General features: G+C 47.0%; 1 protein-coding gene across 1 annotated transcript in view; it reads right to left on the bottom strand.

The window, feature by feature from the left end:
- Positions 1–21,439, bottom strand: part of IGDCC4 (immunoglobulin superfamily, DCC subclass, member 4) — a 63,781-nt gene that overhangs the window by 16,370 nt on the left and 25,972 nt on the right. Inside the window, exons 5-11 of the mRNA XM_010572314.1 lie at positions 12,317–12,451; positions 9,448–9,603; positions 8,533–8,943; positions 7,619–7,783; positions 6,365–6,502; positions 4,769–4,942; positions 3,975–4,208 (exon numbers count right to left, since the gene is read on the bottom strand). Coding sequence (XP_010570616.1) covers positions 3,975–4,208; positions 4,769–4,942; positions 6,365–6,502; positions 7,619–7,783; positions 8,533–8,943; positions 9,448–9,603; positions 12,317–12,451 — 1,413 coding nt within the window. The remainder of the gene's footprint in view (positions 1–3,974; positions 4,209–4,768; positions 4,943–6,364; positions 6,503–7,618; positions 7,784–8,532; positions 8,944–9,447; positions 9,604–12,316; positions 12,452–21,439) is intronic.

Here is a 21,439-nt window from a genome sequence, read left to right on the forward strand (position 1 = left end):
ACCAAAGGCTTTCTCTGCTCCACAACACATGTTCACGCTCAGAATATAAAAACAGTTCAGCCACATTTCTCTCCCTGAAAGAATCCCAAAAGCAAACAGAGTTTTGTCTGCCTCCAAGGCAGCCTGACCTGCATTTCCACACTCTCTAGCCACAGGAAAATGTTTCAAACCCACACAAGGGCAATGAGACCAAAGGGCACTCAACTTCCAAATGGCTGGGACCACAGGTTTGGTGGAACAAAGAACCCCACAGTTCGTCTCTTGCCAGCACACACACTCTGCCTCCTGCCTGAGCATTTGGCTGGGCTTCACTGGGACACAAGCTCATCACAGATGATGTGATCCAAAATGATGAGGAAGAGCTCACAGATGTGATGCAGCTGTGGGCAGGTCCTGTTGGAGAATGAAATGAAGGAAAGGACAAGTCCTCCATCTCCATCCCTGGGTCAGATCAATACAGCAGCCACTTACACGTGAAGCCAGGGGAGCTCTACTACAGGATCAAGCAATTTGCATTCTGAAAATAGGGGTATTTTGGATTTCTCAGTCAGAAGCTTGGCTTCAATTTTTATACACAGGCCCAGATGTTCAAGCTCTTAGAACACGCAGACATAAAGCTCTATCAAACTGTCATGAAGCTAGTAGGCAGCATGAGAACAGATGTATTTCACTGCATTCCATCATACATTAAATATAAGCAGAATAATCTAGTCCAGATCATTTCAAATCACTAATCTGGATGACTGCATAATATATCCAATATGCTAAATATGTTGTTTCATTCAGTTTTTCAAGGTGTTCATATTGGCCAGATGCCATATGCCATACTTTCCTGTAAGTGGGAAAATAACCTGATCTCCAGGGAGTCACTCCCAGAGGAATGCAATCTTCCTTCAGGGGAATGTAGAAGACAGGATCAGATCCTTACTGTATATTTTTCATGTAAATTATGGCCCTGGTAGTTGCACACCATTACAGAGACTAACTGCTAGAACATAGATGAAAATCAATGAGAATTTCTCAGGCAAAAGCCCTCGTGGTGATTCAGGACAGCTTCCTTTTGATTTTGTGGGCTCATGAAATTGCTCTATTTCTTATGTGCCTTTGAAGAGCTGTCCACCTCTCTCAGGATTTCAGCACATACCTCTCAGACAAGATACAAGGCATGTCATTAGCAATATCACTCTAAGGAGACATGGTTTGCTCCAGAGGTTAGCACGAGCATGGGAGAAAAGTCTTCTCTTATTTCAGACAGCTGAAATGAAGACAGCTGAGTCATTACCAAAGGCAAAATCAAGAAGCCAGATGTTGGGGGTAAAGCAAAAGATGAGGAAGTCTGCAGGACAGAGAAGAGGCGGTGGACAAGGCTGGCACCATTTCAGTAGCAGGACCAGCCAGTGCAAGAGAAGATAAAAGAAGAATTTTGCACCTAACCAGCATAATGAACCTTACTGCAGGCTAAAACACAGCCTAACATTACAGGAAACTACAAGGAGGGAAACGTGGGCAGGGCTTTTTGCTAGTGTAATAGTTGTGCTATAACTGTGAATAAAGAGTAGCTGTGCTCAAGAAGCTCTGTCCAAAGCTGCTTTCTGCACACCCATCCACCTCTGTCTGAGGCATGCCTCGAAAGGAGCTGTCTCCCCAGAAAGTGCTTCCCCTCTTGCCCTGCTGTGCTCCTGGGAAAAAAACAAAAAACCCAAGGAAAAGCAGGAAATCAAAATTCAGCTATTCAGGAACAAGCAGTGGGACAGGAGTTTTGCCTCTCAGGCCATACCCCAAACCAAGACAAGACAAGGGGCAGAGCGTTGGCTTCAGTGACACTGCAGAGATGTGGAGCCAAGGGGCATTTAGTGACTGTGTTGCAGCAGTACATCGCCTCCAAGGGGGAAGATGGACCTCATTTGCACTGACATGGTATGCAACCATGTCTGAGCTACAACTCAGACAGTGTGTAATCCTGGGATTTCCTGACACCATTTCAAATACTGGAACAGGCTTCCTAGAGAGGTGGTTGATACTCCATGCCTGCCAGTGTTTAAGAGGCAATTGGTCAATGCCCTTAAGAATTTCCTTCAACTTTTTGTCAGCCCTGAAGTGGTCAGGCAGTTGGACTAGATGATCGCTGTAGGACCCTTCCAAATGAAATATTCTATTCTGTGTAAACAAAGAATATTCTATTCTATTCTATTCTTACCTCTTCAAGCTCTTGACCCAATTTGTAGTTTCAACTGTGACACCTCTTCAACAGCCTACTTCCCCTGGGCCAGCCTGGGCAAATCTCACTCTCCCACCAGACAGCACCATTCACCATATGCAGCCCCCTTACCCTGACATCAAGAGATACTCCCAAGAAACAGTGTTGGGTATTTTGTTTGCTTTTACAGAGGGATCTTAGGAGTGGTTTCCACTGCTGTGCTTCCCAGGCAGACATCCATGAGCTGGGAAATCGCCCCAGCTGATTCCCCATCAGCCAACATGCAGCAACATAGATCACGTTATCACTGCCAACCTTTCCCAAGACTGCTACCCACTCTGCCTACAAGACCCCTAATGGAGATGTAAGTACCTGCGCAGGGTAGCTCCTCACCATAAAACTAAACCCTTCTAAATCCCAACCACTCCTCCTCCTTGTTTCATGTCCAGACCCCCTGCCTTTCTCAGCACAGCCAGATTCCCTACCCCTTCCTTTACTGTACGCGTGCAAGAGCAGCGCAAAAGGGAGAAAAAGAGAACATCCACGGCTGGAAGAAACCCGAGACTCTTCCTAACACAATGATAGCCGATACACAACTGCCAAATCATAAGGAAACCATTAGGGCTTGACGGGTGCCCAAATTTAAGGAAGTAATTACAGAAGAACAAGCAGCCTTCTCAGCATCATCGTGCCAGAGCATTTGGAACCAATTCAACCCACTCCCGAGTCCCTCCGCTAACTGACTTGCCAGTGGTTAGAGCAGCGCGTGATGATGTTCACATGTGGTTTCCTCAGTGCAATAATTACAGACCTAAGTTCTTCAGAGAAACTCATAACTGTTAACACCCTCTCAGTGGTAGGATGGCTGCAACATAGCTGGAAACCTACTTAGTGATGACACAAACTGTCTTTCCAGGTGCTGCAGCCTGACCTTTACACCATGCATAATATATATGCTAGACGCGTAAGATGAACCAGCACAAGAAACACTCGCCCTGCAGTCTCAGCTCACTGGGCAGTAACAGGGATGAAGCATGAAGTGGGGGATGGAAGAACTCTAAGATGCAGAATCCTGTTTCAAGGATGCATCTGCCATGACTCTCTTCTCTCTCCCTCTTCACCCTGTATCAATGGGCAAATCAACTAATTAGTACAATCATGTGTTAGAAACATAACTCCTTATGGGAAACGCCAAGCGCAGTTAGCCAGGCAGGCAGATCTGACTGTGGGCAGACTTGTTCTCCAGCCACAGACACTCACTCTTCTATCTCTTTTGCCTTATGGGGAGGTGGAGAATACTGACCCAAAATTAGCATGCTGTGAATTAACCCATCTCTGCATTTTAATACAGAGAGACTTCAAATAGCACGCAGTAATGGAGCTTCTTTGAAATACACAAGGAAGGAGAGATCATTGTCCTGACTGGAGATTTTAATCCAGGCACTCTTTATAGTGACACGATAAAAAACACTAATTGATTCAGATCTACTTATCAGCATATACTAAGTATACTAGTAGCCCTTGATTAAATATACAATCCTTGCTACACTGGCATCAGAAATTTCTGTGTTTCAAACTCTGCTTAGAACAAGCCCCAAGAGCCCCACTCCAGAAATGATTTTGGGTGCTTTTAAAAAAGCTCACACGGTCCTGGTCCTATGTATCTGCAGCCAAGCAGATAATTGAGCCTCTTGGAAGCATCCTGGGACTACTACAAAGTGCAAGAGACAGACCCTGGGTTTCCACACCAACTGCTAAGACGACATAACCAGCTAACCTAGTCGAGTCAGCTCATACTGCTTCACTTTCCTCTTTAGTTTTATGGGCCCTACGTCCCAGCTCTCATCTTCAGCACCATCCAAAGGGCTTTCATCACTGGACTCCTCTGGGCCCACTTCTCGGTAGTAGAGCTTGTAGCCAGATATCTGGGCATGGTTGGCTGGGGGCTGCCACGTTATCAGGAGAGACTCCATCTTCGCTCGGACTTTTAATTCGGTCGGGGCAAATGGAACTAGAAGAACAACAAGACAAGAGAAGAACATTCAGCCACTTGTCTCCATATCCCTGCTCTACTGAATCCTCCCTGTCCTCGGTAGCGAGGGAGGGGTGTGAGGAAAGGCTGTCCTATGAGTGGGATGTCTCCACTGTCTGGTACAGTTACACTCTACTGATGACAGGAAAAAATAATGTCACAAAGCCACTATGGGAGTTTCTCAATGTATTCTGAGATACTACTGTCTTTAACCACTGCTGGAGTCTGGCTTGGGCTTAGCTCTGTTTAGCAGAATTGTCTATCCACTCCCAAATGTCCTAACACTGGGGTTTGGGGGTTTTCTTTCTTTCTTTCTTAAGAATTTTCACAGCTGCACATAGAGGGAGGAAAGACCCACTACCCAGGCAAGCAGCAAGACATACAGGGGCTGCTCAACAGAGATAAAGGTGGGTACTTTGGTCTAACCAAAACCAATGGTTATAATTCCCTAATGAAAGCAAGTATCTCTGATTATGCCTCGAGTTCCCCAATGTCCTGCACACCCTGCCCCGAATCCCAGGCATTACCCAGCCTCCTACCATGTGTCTGGTTGTCTCTGTCAGGAGTCCGATGCTGGGTCCACTCAGAAGGGGCCCCATAGCCCACGCTGGTGCTGGCTGCGATGCGAACTTTGTATACTTTGTTAGGATGAAGCGAGTAGAGAGTGATTTGTGTCTCATTTCCACCCACTTCAATGGAGGTAACCTGATCTGCTGGAACCAAGGCAACACCATTGAAAACATGGTTTTCCCAGTCAAAGGGAAATACAGCTGAGCAGCCACAAAGCCTGGCTACCCCCATGTGGTTTGCACACCCTGGGCTGGCTTGGCTTTGCCTAATGAAATCTCATGCCACCAGGAAAAACTAGAACTATAGACCAGGCAGAGCTGATATCCTGACTGACAACCCCCTTCATCACATTCAAAACTGCAGGCTGCCTTCAGCACCATTGAGCCTGCCTGGAGGGGAGCTGTCAGAAACCTTGCTGCTGCTGACCTGATGGCAGAACATGAGCACAGCTGATGGTACATTCCAGTGCTTCTCATTGCTGTATTTAAATCCTCACCTTAATTTGAACCAGAAATGTCCAGCAGCACTGCTTTCTGCAAAATTCACACCTTCACCCATGCCGGACTGAGGTTTTATCGCTCCCTCTTCAGCCCACCCAAGTTTGTAAGGGAGGTAACAGGAAATTTAAACTGAGAATGGCCTGGGATTTTCACTGTAACAACTAATTAGTCTTGCTGAAGATCCATATTGCCTGTTTGGTGAATGCAGAGGTCTTGCTCTTCAGCTTCACCTGGCATAAACTCAGCTGGGAGTGCTGTCCCTGCTATGTAACAGAGTATTGCTGAGTGTGATCCCTGGACTGCAAATGTTTCCAAGGTATTACAATGCCACAGAGCCATTTTTGGTCAGGGCAAAAAAACAAGAGCCAGGAGTCACAGTGCAGACTACTAATCCAGATCAAACACATGGGAATATGTCCAGCACTTCATCACACTCCCCATCCTTCTCTTAGTAAGAATCATGACCCTGGCAAGTGAGAAGCTGCAGAGCTTTGATGGTTTTAAGAGTAAATACCCAGAAGGATTAGCAAAGCAAGCACACGTGGAATTGGAACAGCTGCATCCAGCATAGGTAAATGTTACCATCCCTGCTGAAGGCTTTTTAGAGTGTCTGACAATATAAATAAAACCAAATAAAACCCAGCAATACAGCAAGACAGGCTGGCCAGGATACTTGCTTTTTTTCCACAAGGATCACTTTGATTAGATTAGACTCCATTTTAAAGGAAGTGAATGCATCTACCCCTATTCCCCAACCAGCATAAAGCTCATGCAAACATTCCTGGGGCAGCACAAACACACAAGTGTCAGGCCATTTCCCTGGGGACGCAGGCTCCTCCACAATCACAGAAAAAGATACCTTGAAGCAGTGTGAAGTAGCACAGCACCAGCACTGCTGTTACCACCAACAGCAGAGCCAGGCTAAGAGAGGGCTGTTCTCCCTTGGGTAAAAAAGGGTCCCTCAGTTTCCAGTGTTGCACCTCCTCCCCTCGACATGATTTGCTATTAATATTGCTGGAGCAGAAGACGCAATCCCACCCTCTCCCCAAATGGTACTTCCCTCACCTTCCTTGAGGGTGCAGTAGTCGATCTTGTACTTAGTTATCTTGCCATTACTCAGCTCTGGAGGAGGAGGCAGCCATGTCACACGGATATCACCAGGAGTCATGCTCGACAGGGACAGCTGAGGGGCAGCACTAGGAACTGGGCAGAAGCAACAACGGGAAGTCAGCAAAGACCAGGACAAGACCTCAACACACCTCTGCCAGCTCTCTCAGTTGGCAGGAGGCCCTGCACAGCCACTGGTGACATGCTGTCTGTCACGGGAGGAACCAATACCCTGAAGCTCTTCATCAGCTCAGATCATCAGCAGGGTGTCTGGGGAAGGGAGATGGTGGGCTGCTCAGCTTGAACAGGCTGATCAGAGCCTGCTGGCCACACCACACTACCCTCTAGGGAAGCAAAATGTAAGGGACCCTGTGTCCACTGCAAACTGAGCAGGTTAGCACAGACCAGCTAATTGGCCTATGCTGTACTGTGGAGCATGAAGGAAACACTAAAGGAAATGGCTCATAGATCCAGACTTCAGTCTGGGAATCCCCATTCCCTCGAGAATCACAGCTCTGTGCTGCAGGCAGCTTTCATGCTTTCAACTCGGCTTTTCAGGCTTCAGACACATACACGTGGGACCACACAGTTCACTACGTCAGGAGTATTAAAAGCACATAACGCACCCTGCAGCATAGCAGGGGCTTGCACGAGGTCTGCCAAAACCATAACTTTTTGCCTCTGTCCTGCAGTCCGTTGAAAGCTGCGCATGTCCCCCCCTTGGGCAGCTGTCCTTCTGGCACTCTGCCTTTACTGCTCACAAAATGCTATGTGATAAATGGTAAAATCAACACAAACTACTGGCTCTTAAGGGATCCAACCTCAAGGCTGCTCCCACCCCTACAAATTGCAATAGATGTCTATCCTCAGAGTTGAAATCAAGTCTGGCCCAGAGTCAAGCTTGCAGCAATATTGTATTAGCTAGGTGAAAGCTCAGAGGAGCTGACTGCAGTTCCGGCAGGATTCTCATGGGCCTCAGTGTCAGTGAAGTCATTTTCATGCCCTTCATCACCCAAGCTGATGATCAGATCAAGGTGCTTTGTTTTTGGTTGGGTTTTTTGTTTTTTTAAAAGGGCTTCTGGCAAGAAGCTGTAGGAGCAGCAGGTTTAGGTTTCTAGGAGCTGATACTATTCTCCATAGCATATTCAATGCTCACCATGAAACAGGCCAAGAACATTTTTTAGGCACCAGTACCCATCTAATTCAACGCACCGTCCTCCAGGGTCTGCACGATGATGGAAGAGGATGTCCGGCTGGCTCCGAGCTGAGAATACGCGACCACGTAGAAGACATAGTTGGTATTAGGTTCTAGGTCTTTGACTTGCAGCTCAGTAGTATCATTATTGACAGCAAACTGATATTCCACATTATCTGTTCCTAGAGCCAAGGAAACACTCATCAGCAGGTCAGTGAACTGCCAAGACACTCCTCGAAAAATCACTTAACTCATAAGGTCCATAGTGTAAACCCACCTTAAAAATCACTATGTCTTCTCCAATTTCCCCAGCACCTGCACAAAACCCATCTCTTACGTGAACTCTTTGGGCAGAAACATTCAATGCCTCAATGTTAGCATCTCCATTTTGACTCAAGCTCCTTAATGCTTGCCAAGGCAGCTGAAGTTACCAGCTTAATTTTCAGGGGAGCTCTGGCAACACTCCAGCAAGAGTATTGGCTTGCTGGTTGTTTGGGAAGACAGATCCCGAGAGACTCAAGTGCCTCACTTCAGATTCTGGGTGTGAATAATTTAGTGATTACCCCTGTACACAATGTAGCTGTTTAATACCTCCATTAATAATCACACCCTTTACATATAAAATCAAGTGTTGGAGGAAAAAGTAAAGAACAGAAATAAATTTCCAAAAGTGCCTGGTCCCACTAGAATCCAGACAACTCAGCTGTGTGGACATGCTACTGCTGGTCAACAAGTTAGTATATGTCAGCTAATTCACAGGCACTGTCAGAGGCTGATGCTGACTCCAAGAAAAAAATTCCTCTACCTGCAATGAAAAGGGCTAAACAAACTGGAATTGCCTCACACTTGTCACTAGCTGGGAAAACATCAACCAGTGCCTCATGTCTTGTACCTGCAATACAGCTGTGTTGCACAGGCAGATAACACCTACCCACAGCCCGCTGGTAATGTAACGAGAAGCCAATGATCTGCTCGCTGTTGTACTCTGGCCGCTCCCAGGACACAAGGACTGTGGTGCTGGAGAGAGACACAGCTGACACCTTCTTGGGAGCACTGGGCAAACCCTCCCGCACGATCACCGAGAGCTTGGCAGTGGCACAAGCCATGCCCAAGCTGTTCTCAGCCACGCACTGATAGTAGCCAGCATCCTCCAACCCAATCTGATTGATCACGAGGCTGCCACTGCTCTGCACCTTCACACGCCCGTTGGAGAGGATGGCCTCACCATTCTTCAGCCAGTGAATGGTCGGGGCTGGCTCGCCCTCTGCTTTGCAGACAAATCGGGCCGTGCTGGCTCGGGTGCGAGAGATGGTTTCAGGAGCCTGGGAGATGCTGGGTGTAGCTGGGAGGACATAGGACAAATTAATGCAGGAAGGAGGAGAAAAAGATAGCAAAGCAAATCCCTTCTCCTCCCCACTCAGTGCTATGTTTTATTCAGTAGCAGCTTTGCTTACAAGATAGGATTTGCCAGGCAGACTCTAGAGGCTTAATTTAGACTCTGTCCAAAAGGAAAAATAAATTCTGTATCAATCATGTGCTGCGTTCCCTGATCCTAGGCTGTTCTCCCTGCTGGCTTCCACGATACTGAAAGTTAATTGGTGATACAGATTTCCATGGGGGAGCCCTGGAGAACAAGAATAAGGCATAAAACGGTTCAGTAAATACAAGGAACTAAACCCCAAACCCTCTCTCCCACCAAGACCTATCCCAGCCCAGGGCCTCCTGGCTCTAACCTGGCTCCCTTCTTACCCAGCACAGGCCACAAACGCAACTTCTTGGGGAGCTCTTGCATGTTGGTCCAGGTAATCTACAGCTACCTGGAGCATTTATCCTGCCCTCTACTCACCGAGGACCCGGAGCTCAGCTGCGGCTGTAACGAACTGCCTGGTCTGGGGTTTGTTAGCACGGCAGACGTACACCCCTGAGTGATGGGGCTGGCTGGAAGGAATGAGGAGATTTGTCCGGCCCAGCACAATCACATCTGTGGAAACGGGCTTTCCATCTACAGGAAGAAACGTGCACAAATGTGGGAGGGAGCCCCAAGCTGCCCTTTACGAGGGCTTGTAAACAATCATCTACCAGAGCCAGGATGACAGCTGCGGAGCAGAGAGACCCCCAAATCCCAAACCCCAGCCCAGAGGAGGATTCCTGCTGGGACACTCCTCAGTGCTTGACTGAGTATCAGCCAGCCCACGCCAACATTGGCCCAAGGTTTAGTTTAGCCTGTAGTAATTGAAAAATTTCTGGTTTGGATCAAAATAGTCTCTGATGCCTAGGGTGTGCCTGCAATGAGACACACTAGGAATAGCACATTCAAGGGAAAGCTATGCTAACACACACTTTGGAAAAGTTGCTCAATCTGCCTGCTGACCCCCATGCGTGAACACACATGCTTCCTCCCTCACTCGTTAATGCAAATGTCAGCAAGAGCACTGAATCACTAACAACTCAGGGGTTCTTCCCTCCTCTGGGTCCCAGACATGAACCCAAATTTACTGAACTTCCTGATTCATTCTTTGCCTCCAGCTTAGCTCCTGATCTGTAAGGTATCAGGAAGACACCTGGTTCTCCTTGGGGCTCTGGTGCTTCGGTCAGAGCCATGGGCCATGAGCTGCCCTCTCCCCATTCTCCTGGCTAGATGCTCAGCACTGCTGAGTAGGGAAGGAGGAAAGGGTGGCCGCAGCTCCCTGGCCAGAAGCTGAGCTGTCCTTCTACAACCTCAAGTAGCCCTAGGTTCCTCAGCATGTCACGGACAAGGCAGTAGGCTGGTGTTGGGCACTGCTTATTCTCGGCACCGCTTATTCTCAGCACTGCTCTGATGTGAGAAACATGGGGACCACGGCATTGGCATCTCTGAATGAGTATGGGGAAGCAAAGCCAAGAGCTGGGGAGAGAGTGTGGGCAAGCACAGACTGGCCAAGGAAAGGCTTGGATGGGAGGTGAGGCACCCATGGCCAGCTCTGGCACAAGTTAGCAGACTGGGAGAGCCAGCCAATTTGTGCAGTACTGTGCAACACTAGACCTTGTCCCTCTCCACCTGCAGAAGCACAAATGTCTTTCAGACAGCAAAAACCAGCACTGGCCTGCCTTTAGCTCTCACAGATTCAGCTGAGCCTGTACCTCGAGACAGAAGCAAGCTCTCCACCTCCACTGTGAGCAGCTGCACCTACTTAGCACCATCAGCAGGGAATGCAGCTGAGATCAGATCCTCGGCCCTCTCCGTCCATTTTGGGGGTCTTTAGATGGCCTCACAGGTCAGTGGCTGCATGCTCAGAGGAGGAGAAAAACCTGTGGACCCCATTTGCACTGGAGCGGTTTGAAAATCTGACTCCAGATGGTAGCAATTAGCTGACACCACCAAGGCTGGCAAGAGCCAAACTGGCAACCTGGAGGTACAATCTTCAGTGTTATCTACATGACTAATTGTCCAGTAACCCAGCCTGCTCCCTAATGAAGTCTTGGAAAGAAACATGCTTGTATAACACAGAATTGATAGCACTGTTAATCCATCTTTTCTAATTGAAGAGTCCACACCAGGAAGCAGAGGGGGACCAAGCACCACTTTAAAATAAAGCTTGTGAGGAACTGTTTCATCAGCCTTTCCCCCCTTCCCCCTCCTCTTTCTCCCATCCAAAAAACTTTCATAGTGATAATTAACTCTAATAATATCTACTCTACTATGGGCATCAGTAGCTCTCAGTAAAGCAATAAGCAATCTAGCATGGGAAAACTGAGTATTTGTAATTGAGAAGTGCACAGGATAAACCAGAAACATTTCTGCCAGAACATTTAATCCTTGCTGATTTGACTTCCAAAGCTGCATCCTCTAAGATTTTTTTTGCTCCTTTTTTGTGGGGAAGAGGAAATATTTATATACACTAAAATCACTGCCTGTGGACAAGTCTGGGCTGAAGACCAAGCACAATAAATGGTTACAGGGGAGAGGAGTCTTAAATTGTGACCCGGATTTATGAAAATGACTGAGAGCTTTTTCTGGGGAAGAACTGACTCCTGAGCTGAGAACATCTTCAGTCAGAGCCTCTGAAAGACATCTGATGGATGTGACACTCAGTGAAGTGACACTAGCATCCTACTCATGACTTAGGCTATCAGCCCTGGGTAACATATGCCAGTCTGGCTCATTTGTACACCTCTGATGAGACCTAAGCATCTTCTCAATCCTTCCACTACCAATCTGACCACAGTAATATTTTTTAATAAAAACCTCCCATCAACACACCCAGTCACTCCAATTATTAACAGATCTTACCATGTTTTATAATCCTGCAAGATAATACAGGTTATTTCTCCAATGCAATGGCAGATTCCACAGAATCCCTACTAACCTCTGAGTCCCTGGAGGAGTGGCATAGACCTGACCCCATCTCATGACCTTCACTGCTCAAGGTCATACAACGAGAATGACTAATTTAGATCAAAAGGAATCCAGGCACTAGAACTTCACATATTTCACAGGTCAAACAACTATAAAGTGAACTGTGTGCTTTGTAACCTTCTAGATTTAATTAGCAATTCCAGTTTAGCAAGGACACCCTTCACTGCAACACCACCTGCATCATTAGGTACCGAAGTAACAAGCACCCTTCCTGTCCCACAGATTTTTCTGCTTTTTCATTGATTTTTTTTTTTTTTTAAAGAAAGTATCCATAGGTTCCTCTTGACAACAAAAGCTTAATTCTATCCCTCATGCTCACCCTGTCGTATCCAGGAGACGAAGGGGGTGGGATCAGCAGCCGCCATGCACTCCATCACCACGCTCTCCCCCGCCACCACCGTGGTGTTCTCCGGAGCAGCAAGGATGGTGACATCTCCTCCTGCTGGCTGGGAACCTAATGTCAAAAACAAAAAGAAAAGTCTGTCTTTCCAAATTGCAAAGTCCCTAGAAAAACACAGAACTTAGAGCCCAGACACCTCGGCCACGCTTCCCCAGGTAGTCTCACATGTGGTAATGGCTCATGCCCACTGGAAGGAGAAAAGCAGGTCTTGCTTCTATATGACTACAATATTTTTGCTGAGGAAATGAACAAAGGGATGCCCTGCAGATTTACTCTAATCATGCTGGCCCTAGTAAAAATTAATATCAGGATTTTCACATGGAAAATAAATAGTTTCAATACAGCACCTTCATTGATTGTTGCTAAATGGATGTTTGTTAATTAGATGAAACAAGACGCTGCTATCCTCAAACAGAGCAACAGCAACACAACACACCCTTTGCCAAGGCATTGTAACAGCGCAGAAATAATCTAGAACTTGGTTAAAGAAATTTTAACATCTAGATGCTGTACTGTAAACTGCAACAAAGAGAGGTCAAGCCTCTGTGTCCAGGCCTTCACCTGATAGTACAAAGACTAAATCGGTCATTATATATCTAGAGGAGAGCGTGCTATTTAGCTTATACATGCACAGATGAACAGCCAACACATAAATCAAGCAACGTTTACAGGAAGATCTATAGGCTACGTTGCACAATGTCTTGAGAACAGGATGCGGATTTTTTGCTTGAAATGAACCTTCTGCCTGTGTTTGCCCACTGCTGAGCAGAGGTTAAGGGAAGGTTAAGGAAATGCCTTTGCAGCAGCCAAACTTCTGTTGTGAGATGAAAACAACCGGAGCACTCTTGAGCAGACCAGACTGTTCATGACCCTCAACAGCAGCAACCCTGTTCTTCCAGCTCTCCCAAATATGTCTAACTCTGAGGGACACTTTTGTTGTCCTCGTGAAGGGAAAAATAACTGCAGATGAGTCACATAGTACAAGTAATTCTTAGGCCTGCTCCAGGTGCTCCCATGATCTAGCAGAGGAAGTTGTTGGCAGCAGGTCTCAAATGAAAGCAGGACCTTTTTGCACAGTACAAACTCACTGTCTCAAGATGCTGCCAGTTCAAAAACCAAGAGGTTCGGACAAGCTCATGAAGGACACATTTACCAGAACACTTAAATACGAAGGTCTCACTGCAGTCTCCAGCCCAAGATGTTCCCACATCCCTGACTGTCAGATGCTGAGGGAGATGTCCAAGGAAAGCACCATGTCCTCCCTGCCCAGTTTTTTTTACATGCTTTCTTCCTGCATCTGCTGTGGTCACTTTTCGAGACGGCATTGCAATGGCTGGACCTCTGGCATGGCCCACACTGGCCGTTCATGTGGCATCCAAGGAGCACTCGTTCATACTTGACTTTCTTGTGAATATAAACCAGAGAAGCTTTGGCCTCAGCATGCAGGCCTGCCTGCATGGTAGGAGGCTACACACTGCTGCACCGAACATGCCACGCTCAGCCCATCTCCAGGCTCATTGCCATTTACTCTAGCACAGCAGTCTTGCCAAAGAAAGTTGGTTCAACACTGAAATTTTCTTGCAGTCCATACATGCATGAAAGGGATTTCCATCTGTAGTATTATGTGAGTACAGTTTAAAAGGAGCTAGCAAAATCCCTGAGGCGCCAAGGGAAAACAGGAGAGAGCAGGAGCCACTGCTTGTCCAGCAGATGGAAGCAGAGACCGAGGAGCACCCACAGTCCCCTACCGGGGGCAACGGCTGGACCACACTGAACTGTAACCCAAACCCTGGGCAAACACCAGCAATAAGAGCTGCCATGGGGCACAAAGGAAAAGCCAAGCCAGCTATCCTCCTTCCAGTGGAACAAGTATGCTACACAGAGGGCCTGGTGTGTACAGGCACATACAATCTCCTTTTGTGCTTACAGCACAGTGTGGGCTGGCCAGGGCTTTGCTGAATTCACGTACATTAGCTGTTCACATCGTTCATGCCTACACTTCCAGCCTCACAGTCATCATGTCCAGCCACAGCAGGAGAACTTGGGGGACAGAACAGGGACAAGAGGAAACCACATAAGACTATGGATTCAGAGGCCTCATTGACAAACAGATCAAAGTCCTGGCCACTCTTAACTATGGCACCAAGGCCGGGCTTGGGAACTACTGAGACAGAAAATGGGCTTAATGCAAAAACAGGCACGAGAGCTTCCACAACAGGCACATAAGCTGAAGGATCAGAGAAATGCAAGGCTCTTTGGAACAGCAGCTTTCTTTTAACTCCAGTTCCAGTTCAACAAAGCACTAAAATCCACAAGTAATCATTAGTCCTGCAAAACATCTGAGCGCAGAGACTCCAGCGAGACCCGGCTGGATCGGTGAGGCTACTCAGCACATTACTAATGTGAGGCCTCTACCCTTTCTCTACCGCATACAGCAGAGAGGGACGAGGCAACGTTGGAAAAAGAACAAGGAGAAGGAGCTTTCCAGCCAGAATTTGGAAGGAAACACATGAGAAAGCACCAGAAGCAAAGGAAAAGGCTTCTATAGCAGCCATTACAGGGAAGGCCACAGTGCTGGGAAGACACTGGAGAAATGAACAAGTTATGATGAAGTTGGTTTTAAGAGTGAGCTGAGAAAAGAGTTGCAAAGGAGCCAGGTGAGGAGTTGCTCTCTGCTGAGGGGCTGGCAGCACGGCTAGACGCAGTCGCACATCTCCACAGACCACAGGCTCAGGCCCGGCTCACCCTGCGCAGGGCTCTGCAAGCCTCAACTGCCACCCTAGAGACCCATCACCCATTGTGGGGCCACAGCAGCTTTTGATGAAAACAAACAGAGCAGCAGCCTACACCCCAGGTCCTGGGAGCAGGAATATACAGGAACAGACTTCCAGCCTAGCACAGGAGTAAGCTTCTTTACCCAACATCACCAGCTGCTCGCATACCTGCTGGGCGGAACATGGCTGAAATGTGTCTGTGTGCATAAAGCTGTCCTTTTCTGCAGTGCTGGGGGAAAAAAATAAATCTAGAGAAAAAAAAAAAAACACCAGCCAGATGGCTATATATTCCCTGCCAGATTTCCAAGCAGCTTTCTCTACCAAGCTTAGGGCTGAGGAATAGAGAAAGCTCCTCAAACCTGACTTAAACACTCATCTGTTGCATTCAGATGCATGGCCCCAAGTGCCAGCCGGCAAAGACACCTTACAGGTTACAGAAACTTCATGTGAAGGCACTTGTCCCATACCTCAGATCACATCACTCGGTCCCTAGACAGCTGGCTTGCAGTGCTGCCAGTCACCAGAAGAGGGATTTTATGAGCTGCACAAACCCTCACTCTGAAATGGCACCAGGAGCCATCAGCCCAGCTCCACAATCTCCTGGTTTAGCAGAGCCACTGTGAAGCAAAGCTGTAAAGACACAGCCTATAGCTTCACCTTTCCTTGGGGCCTCACACTTCTGCTGGCTGGGGAAGGACCAACAAAACACTTCCACCCTCACCCTGAACAGTCCTGCAGCAGCACCACATGCCAACGTTCCCTCTGGTGCTGCCTGTCCCACACCCTGGGTACTTGGGAAGGGAAAGAGCAAGGAGCTCGCTGGTGGCCACGTAGCCAGCCAGTAGAAAACACGCCAGGCAACCCAAAAGGGCTGACGATTAGCTACTTATTAGCTCCATACTCACTCTGCAGAAGGTAGAAAGAGAGCTGATATTGGGGCTTCCTGACAGTCAAATCCAAGGGCACAACTCAAGGTCTCTCTGACAACCAAGAGCGGAAACAGCCACAGGGATCTGTAGCTCAAACATCCATTTCTGCTTCCTTCTCCCTTGGCCAAAACTCTGGTTTCAGCCTTGAAAAACTATTGGGAAAACATATTAGCCCAGACCCTATGTCTGTTTGTCACTGATTATTATTGAAATTATATTACAAAACCAAACAGTTCTGCTTCCTTTCCCAGTACATTCCTGGGTGTGTGCATGGATGAATGCCCCATACACCACTTGCACACACAAACGCATTTCTCTTCAGCTTTGTATTTCACTGTGGGTCTGTCAGAGCAAGCCTACAAGTCAAGCTCCTCCTTAAACTGAGCCCCCTTTAGAGTACATTTTTCACTTGCTGTCTCAATAGGCTGGTTGGACAGGATGGATCATAGGTTAACTGCTATGAACTGGGTTTCATTCGGTTTGAAGAGTTCCCAAGAATGGTACTAAGCTAACCAGGAAAACCTCCACACAGGGGATTCCAACAAACATCAAAGATTAAAACATTTTTGTCTCCACTACCAGTAAGATAATTTCAGGTCAAGAGGGAATATTGTTAGCGGCAAAGGAAAAAAAGAGCTGCAGTTTCCAAGACATCTTTCACTGCCTGAACAAAACAGGTCACTGAATGCACCAGCACCATGCTGTCCATTCTGTGGTACTAAAAGCTTTCACAGTGCTGCTATCTAAAACTTCATCTTGGAGACTTCTCACTGCCCCCCAGCTTTGTGTTGTCTCTCCAAGTAGCAAAACTGCTCTAGGCAAAAGCTTTGCACAGCCCAAGGCACAATCCATGGATTCATATCAAAACTTGCTGTCGCTGATGGCCTTTGTGGACTTTTTGTCCTTCTGAATCAGATGGATCAATTTTACCCTCTTTTACTGAAAAAATGCCTGTAGGGTGCCAAATGCAGCTCTGGGATGACTTGGAGTAGTGCACTAGGACTGAGAGAAATCCTCTGGGCACTGAAAGAGTTAAAGAAGGTGGCACTTTTCCTGCACAGTTTGTCAACCTGTCCACACGCTTGTGTTTGCACAGGAAGACAGCAAGGGTGCCATCACAGAGCAAGAGACAAGACTTACTGATAATTTGTAGAAATATTTCAAAATATTCCCCAAGTTTTATTGTTTACGAGCAATTCACGACAGAAGACTTCTCAGTTTATGCATTTTTCCACTTTCCTGTCATGAAACACAAAAGTCAGGCCAAATTTGGGTGCTCCACTTCTTTGTACCATTGCTTTCACAGGCATCTTTCAGCATCTGGAGTTGGGTTCCAGGGCCAGGTGGTAGGCAGGCACAGAGGAAATAAAACAAATTGCTTATGATCAAGTGTAGTATAAAACCAAAAGGAGGTGGGGAGGGGAGTACAGGGAACCTTGAGACAGCAAGTGAGCATGCCAGACAGACCTCAGCACACAGTTCTGCCTAACCTCTAAAAATCCAATCTGTATCATTTCAAAGTGAAGGAGAACTGTGAGCAGGGATGGGAAGGGAGGCACTATGGGGAGCTGCCTGGGACAAAGCTCAAAATGTTTATTTGAAGTCATAGCTTGAGTTATAACATACACAAGTGATTTCAAACTCCAAGAGTTTACAACTTGGGTCTGCCTCTAATGCATCCATAATTCATCAGCTATCCTCTCCTGCCTCCCTGCTCTTGTTAGCGCAGAGTATCACCGAAGAATTCAGGCAGTGCAACAGGAGAAATGCTTTTTTGTTCAGCCAATTTGTGACTGTCGTTTGCAGTGACAAGAGGATGACTTCTTGGACAGGAACTAACACCTCTCTCCCGACTCTATAAACACCCTGCCTCAGCGAAAGTGCTGGAAGGTTAAACATGACTTGCATGGTGACACATTCAGCTCTCAGCTGTCAGCAGTTCAAGATTTGGAGATATCCAACAATCAAGCAACAATCTTCTGTTCTGCGAACTTTCTCACCCTCTCTGGAGGAGGAGCATGAAACCTTATTCATCCCTGTGAGCCTCCTCTGGGAATAGATTCTAGCACTGAGCAGCTGTTCATTAGAGAAAGTCAATGCTGTCACTGCTGTTATTCTACAGACAATAAAGGAGCAAATTACCCATTGCAAAGCACACCTTCAAAAATGCAGGCGCTGTGTTTGCAGAGCATGTCCTACTCCTGCTCCCTAGCTCTCTCCTTTTTCTCACACAACTCACAGACCTCCTGGACTGTTCAGGGAGAAAGCTGACAGCAACCATGGAGGAGAAAAAAAAACATCCTCCACACCTGCCTTCCTCCTCACTTTACACCATCCTGGAAATTTATCTACAATTTATTTCTACTTCTGGGCTAGACGCAGGACAGGAGGTAACTAGCACGCAACATCTCTAGGTAGGACGCTTGCCTAACTATATCCTAGCACTTTGGCATATCTGCTTTGGGGGCAATATAAACAATATCAGATCTCAAACCTGAGCACGCTTAGCAATAAGCATTTCTTCTTTTGTAACTGTTTTCATCTGAATACAGCAAGGCACAGCTTTGCAAACAGGAAAGCAAAGCAGCCAAGAGAGGACCGGCACCAGTGATTCTTCAGATGTGGCTAGAGATGCTGGGTGCTGCCCTTCCAAAACCCTACAATTCAGGCCTCCCCAAAGTATCACAAGTCAAACACTGCCTCCTCTTCTCTTCTCCCCAAACACAGCTCTCACAACCATGCATCCTTTCCAAAAATTACCATTTGCTTCTTTGGGTTTTTCTTCCACCTTTGCTATACCAGCCACTGTGGCAGTTTGGATCCAAGTTCTGTTTTCCTGTCACTGAAGTTGGGGAAGGATGACTTTTGGTTACAAGATCATGGACTCAATTCACCAAACATTTGGTACCCCTTTGATTGTTCTCAGCCTTGAAAACTCCTCCTCTGCAGAGGATCAGGCTTTAGCCCACAAGCCTTACAGGAGCTTTTAGATGTGCGCCTCAGCAGAAATTCCAGTACTGACAATGCCTGGGTACTGGAAGTGCAAAAGTTGTCCCAACGCAATCTGGCAGCACCAGGGCCCACAGCCTCCGTCATCAGAAATGCTCCTTTCTTTCCCTTTTCAGGCAGCTGCAGTGCGCCTGGGTCAGCGCACAAGTCATCTCAGAAGGAAGGCTGAAAAGGACCCCAGCTTTTATTGCAAAAGTGACACTGTATTGGCATAATGGTTTTTTTCTGCCCAATAATATAAATGAGCTCAGTAAATCAGTTTTGTATTGTCTTTTTACCTCATATCTTCAAAACATTTTGTAAGCAGTTATGCATTTGCAAACATTTAACGGAGAAGCTGAACAGGGAAGAATTTATCTCCATGTTCTGGAATAGAGACAGAGTCTCTCTTCCTACTTATTAAGTTAGTGCTGCAGCAGAGCAGCTACACATAATTTGTCATCTTTAAAGCAGCATCCAAAGAAACATGCAGAAATTATTAAAACACAGAAGTTCAATCACTTTCGTAGCACTATTAAGAGACCTCCACCTACAGCACTTGTACCTCAAACTACTATCACAAAATCCCAAAAAAGAAGTCAGCAAACAGATCCCAAAATACATGGTGCAACCTACACTTCTAACAGCAGGCACAAAACCTGCTCCTTTAATGTCCGCATATACGTACATGCAAAATGGAGAATTTTATAGATAAAACACTTCTATGATTTAAAAAAAAAAAAAAAAAAGAGAGAGAGAGATTAATGAGTTGGAATAAGGAGTGTTCATTTACTACCTGGACACATTCCTCAGTCCAGCATCTGCCACAGCTTCTGGTGTCTCTCCATGGAACATGTTACATGCCACGTGTGGCAGGAGGAGCTGCTCTAGGAACTGCTTTTCACTTGGCTTGAGAAACAGCTTGTTAAACATTCTCCCCAGCTCTAGGTCCTGTGTCTGGAAGCCTGGGGAGCACACAGATCCCAGTCCAGACAGGCAGAAGGGCCATCAGGCAGTCCTCTTTCATTCGCCTTGACTTCTTTATACAGCTGACAGATTTCAGCTCGGAAATTAAATCCTTTAATGTACTAGCTCAGTCACAAGTTGACACCCTGAGCTGTACATAACCAGAAGCCCAGAAAAACACAGCAGTAGAAGGTTTCCAGAAATTGCATTGGATTTTTAGGGGGCTCTTCCCCAAACCCTTGATCCTTCAGGGCACGGAGTTTTACACGTCCAGGGTATGTTTAGCTCTGCTGCAAAGCAGTCGGAGTGTGCTTTACCCACCACTCTACCTCCTGTAAAGCTGTCAACATTGGCTCTCTGTTTGTGTACATGCATTTGGAACTGCTCTTCATCACGCCAAAAGGGATGGGAGCCAGCCAGACTGCATGACGAATTCCTGCTCGCTTCCCCAGCAAGCGCTTGGAAACGCCTACATTTGCACTGCTCCGAGCAGGAGCTAGGCAAAATAACCAGGAGGTGCCATGCCGACAGCCATCGTGGTCATGCAGCCCTGTAGCCCCACTGCACAAGGACAGCTGCTGCTTCTTACGAGAATTAGGGCTCTTCTGGTTTCCTGCCACAGGCCCAAGTTAGCCAAAGGGTTGGAGACCTCAGGCCACATATCCAAATCCTCAGAAGCCTGAAGATATATCACAGACTTTCTGGGAGGCAGAAAAAGCAGACCACAAGCCAGAATGTGGCAGAGGCAATAGGAAACCCAAGTTCAGGGCACAGTGGAAACTGAGACCTACCAGAAGGACTGTGCTGGAACAGCATTGATAATGTCACCATTTTAGATAATAACTATTAATTAATAAGCCTTTAACCATTCTTGGCACATTTTCACAGACCTTAGTGCAAACAAACACCTTAAAAGAAAGTTATTCAGTGTACAGTAGGAGTTAAGCCTCTAGATTGGATGAGAGACCAACAAAAAGTAGTAGTGAAGAAAGGAGCAGAGGTACTTCAGTGTCTCTGAAGCAGTTTAGAGAATGGCAGAGCAGTCTCACTGCCCTAACCCTAAGACCCAGACAGCTTATGTTACTAAAGATGAGGCCTTAAAGCACTGCAAGCCCCAGCCATTCCCCAGCAGCTGCCAAAAACACAGACAAGACAGACAAGGGCTACAGGAGGACGCTTTGCAAAGTTATCACCAGAACAGGAACCACCACACTACACCAGGCATGTCCCACAGCTGACAACACTGATGCTACTGCAACACACCATTCTCAGCAGCACAAGGGCATAACCAGACCCCTTCCTTGATGAGATCTGTGCCACTAATTCACTGTGCTGCTGTCAGCACATCTCTCGGCATCTCTACGATTCCATCTGCTCAGTTTGTA

This window comes from Haliaeetus leucocephalus, unplaced genomic scaffold (genome assembly GCF_000737465.1).
Source record: "Haliaeetus leucocephalus isolate CR32 unplaced genomic scaffold, Haliaeetus_leucocephalus-4.0 Scaffold339, whole genome shotgun sequence".
Lineage (NCBI taxonomy): Eukaryota > Metazoa > Chordata > Aves > Accipitriformes > Accipitridae > Haliaeetus > Haliaeetus leucocephalus.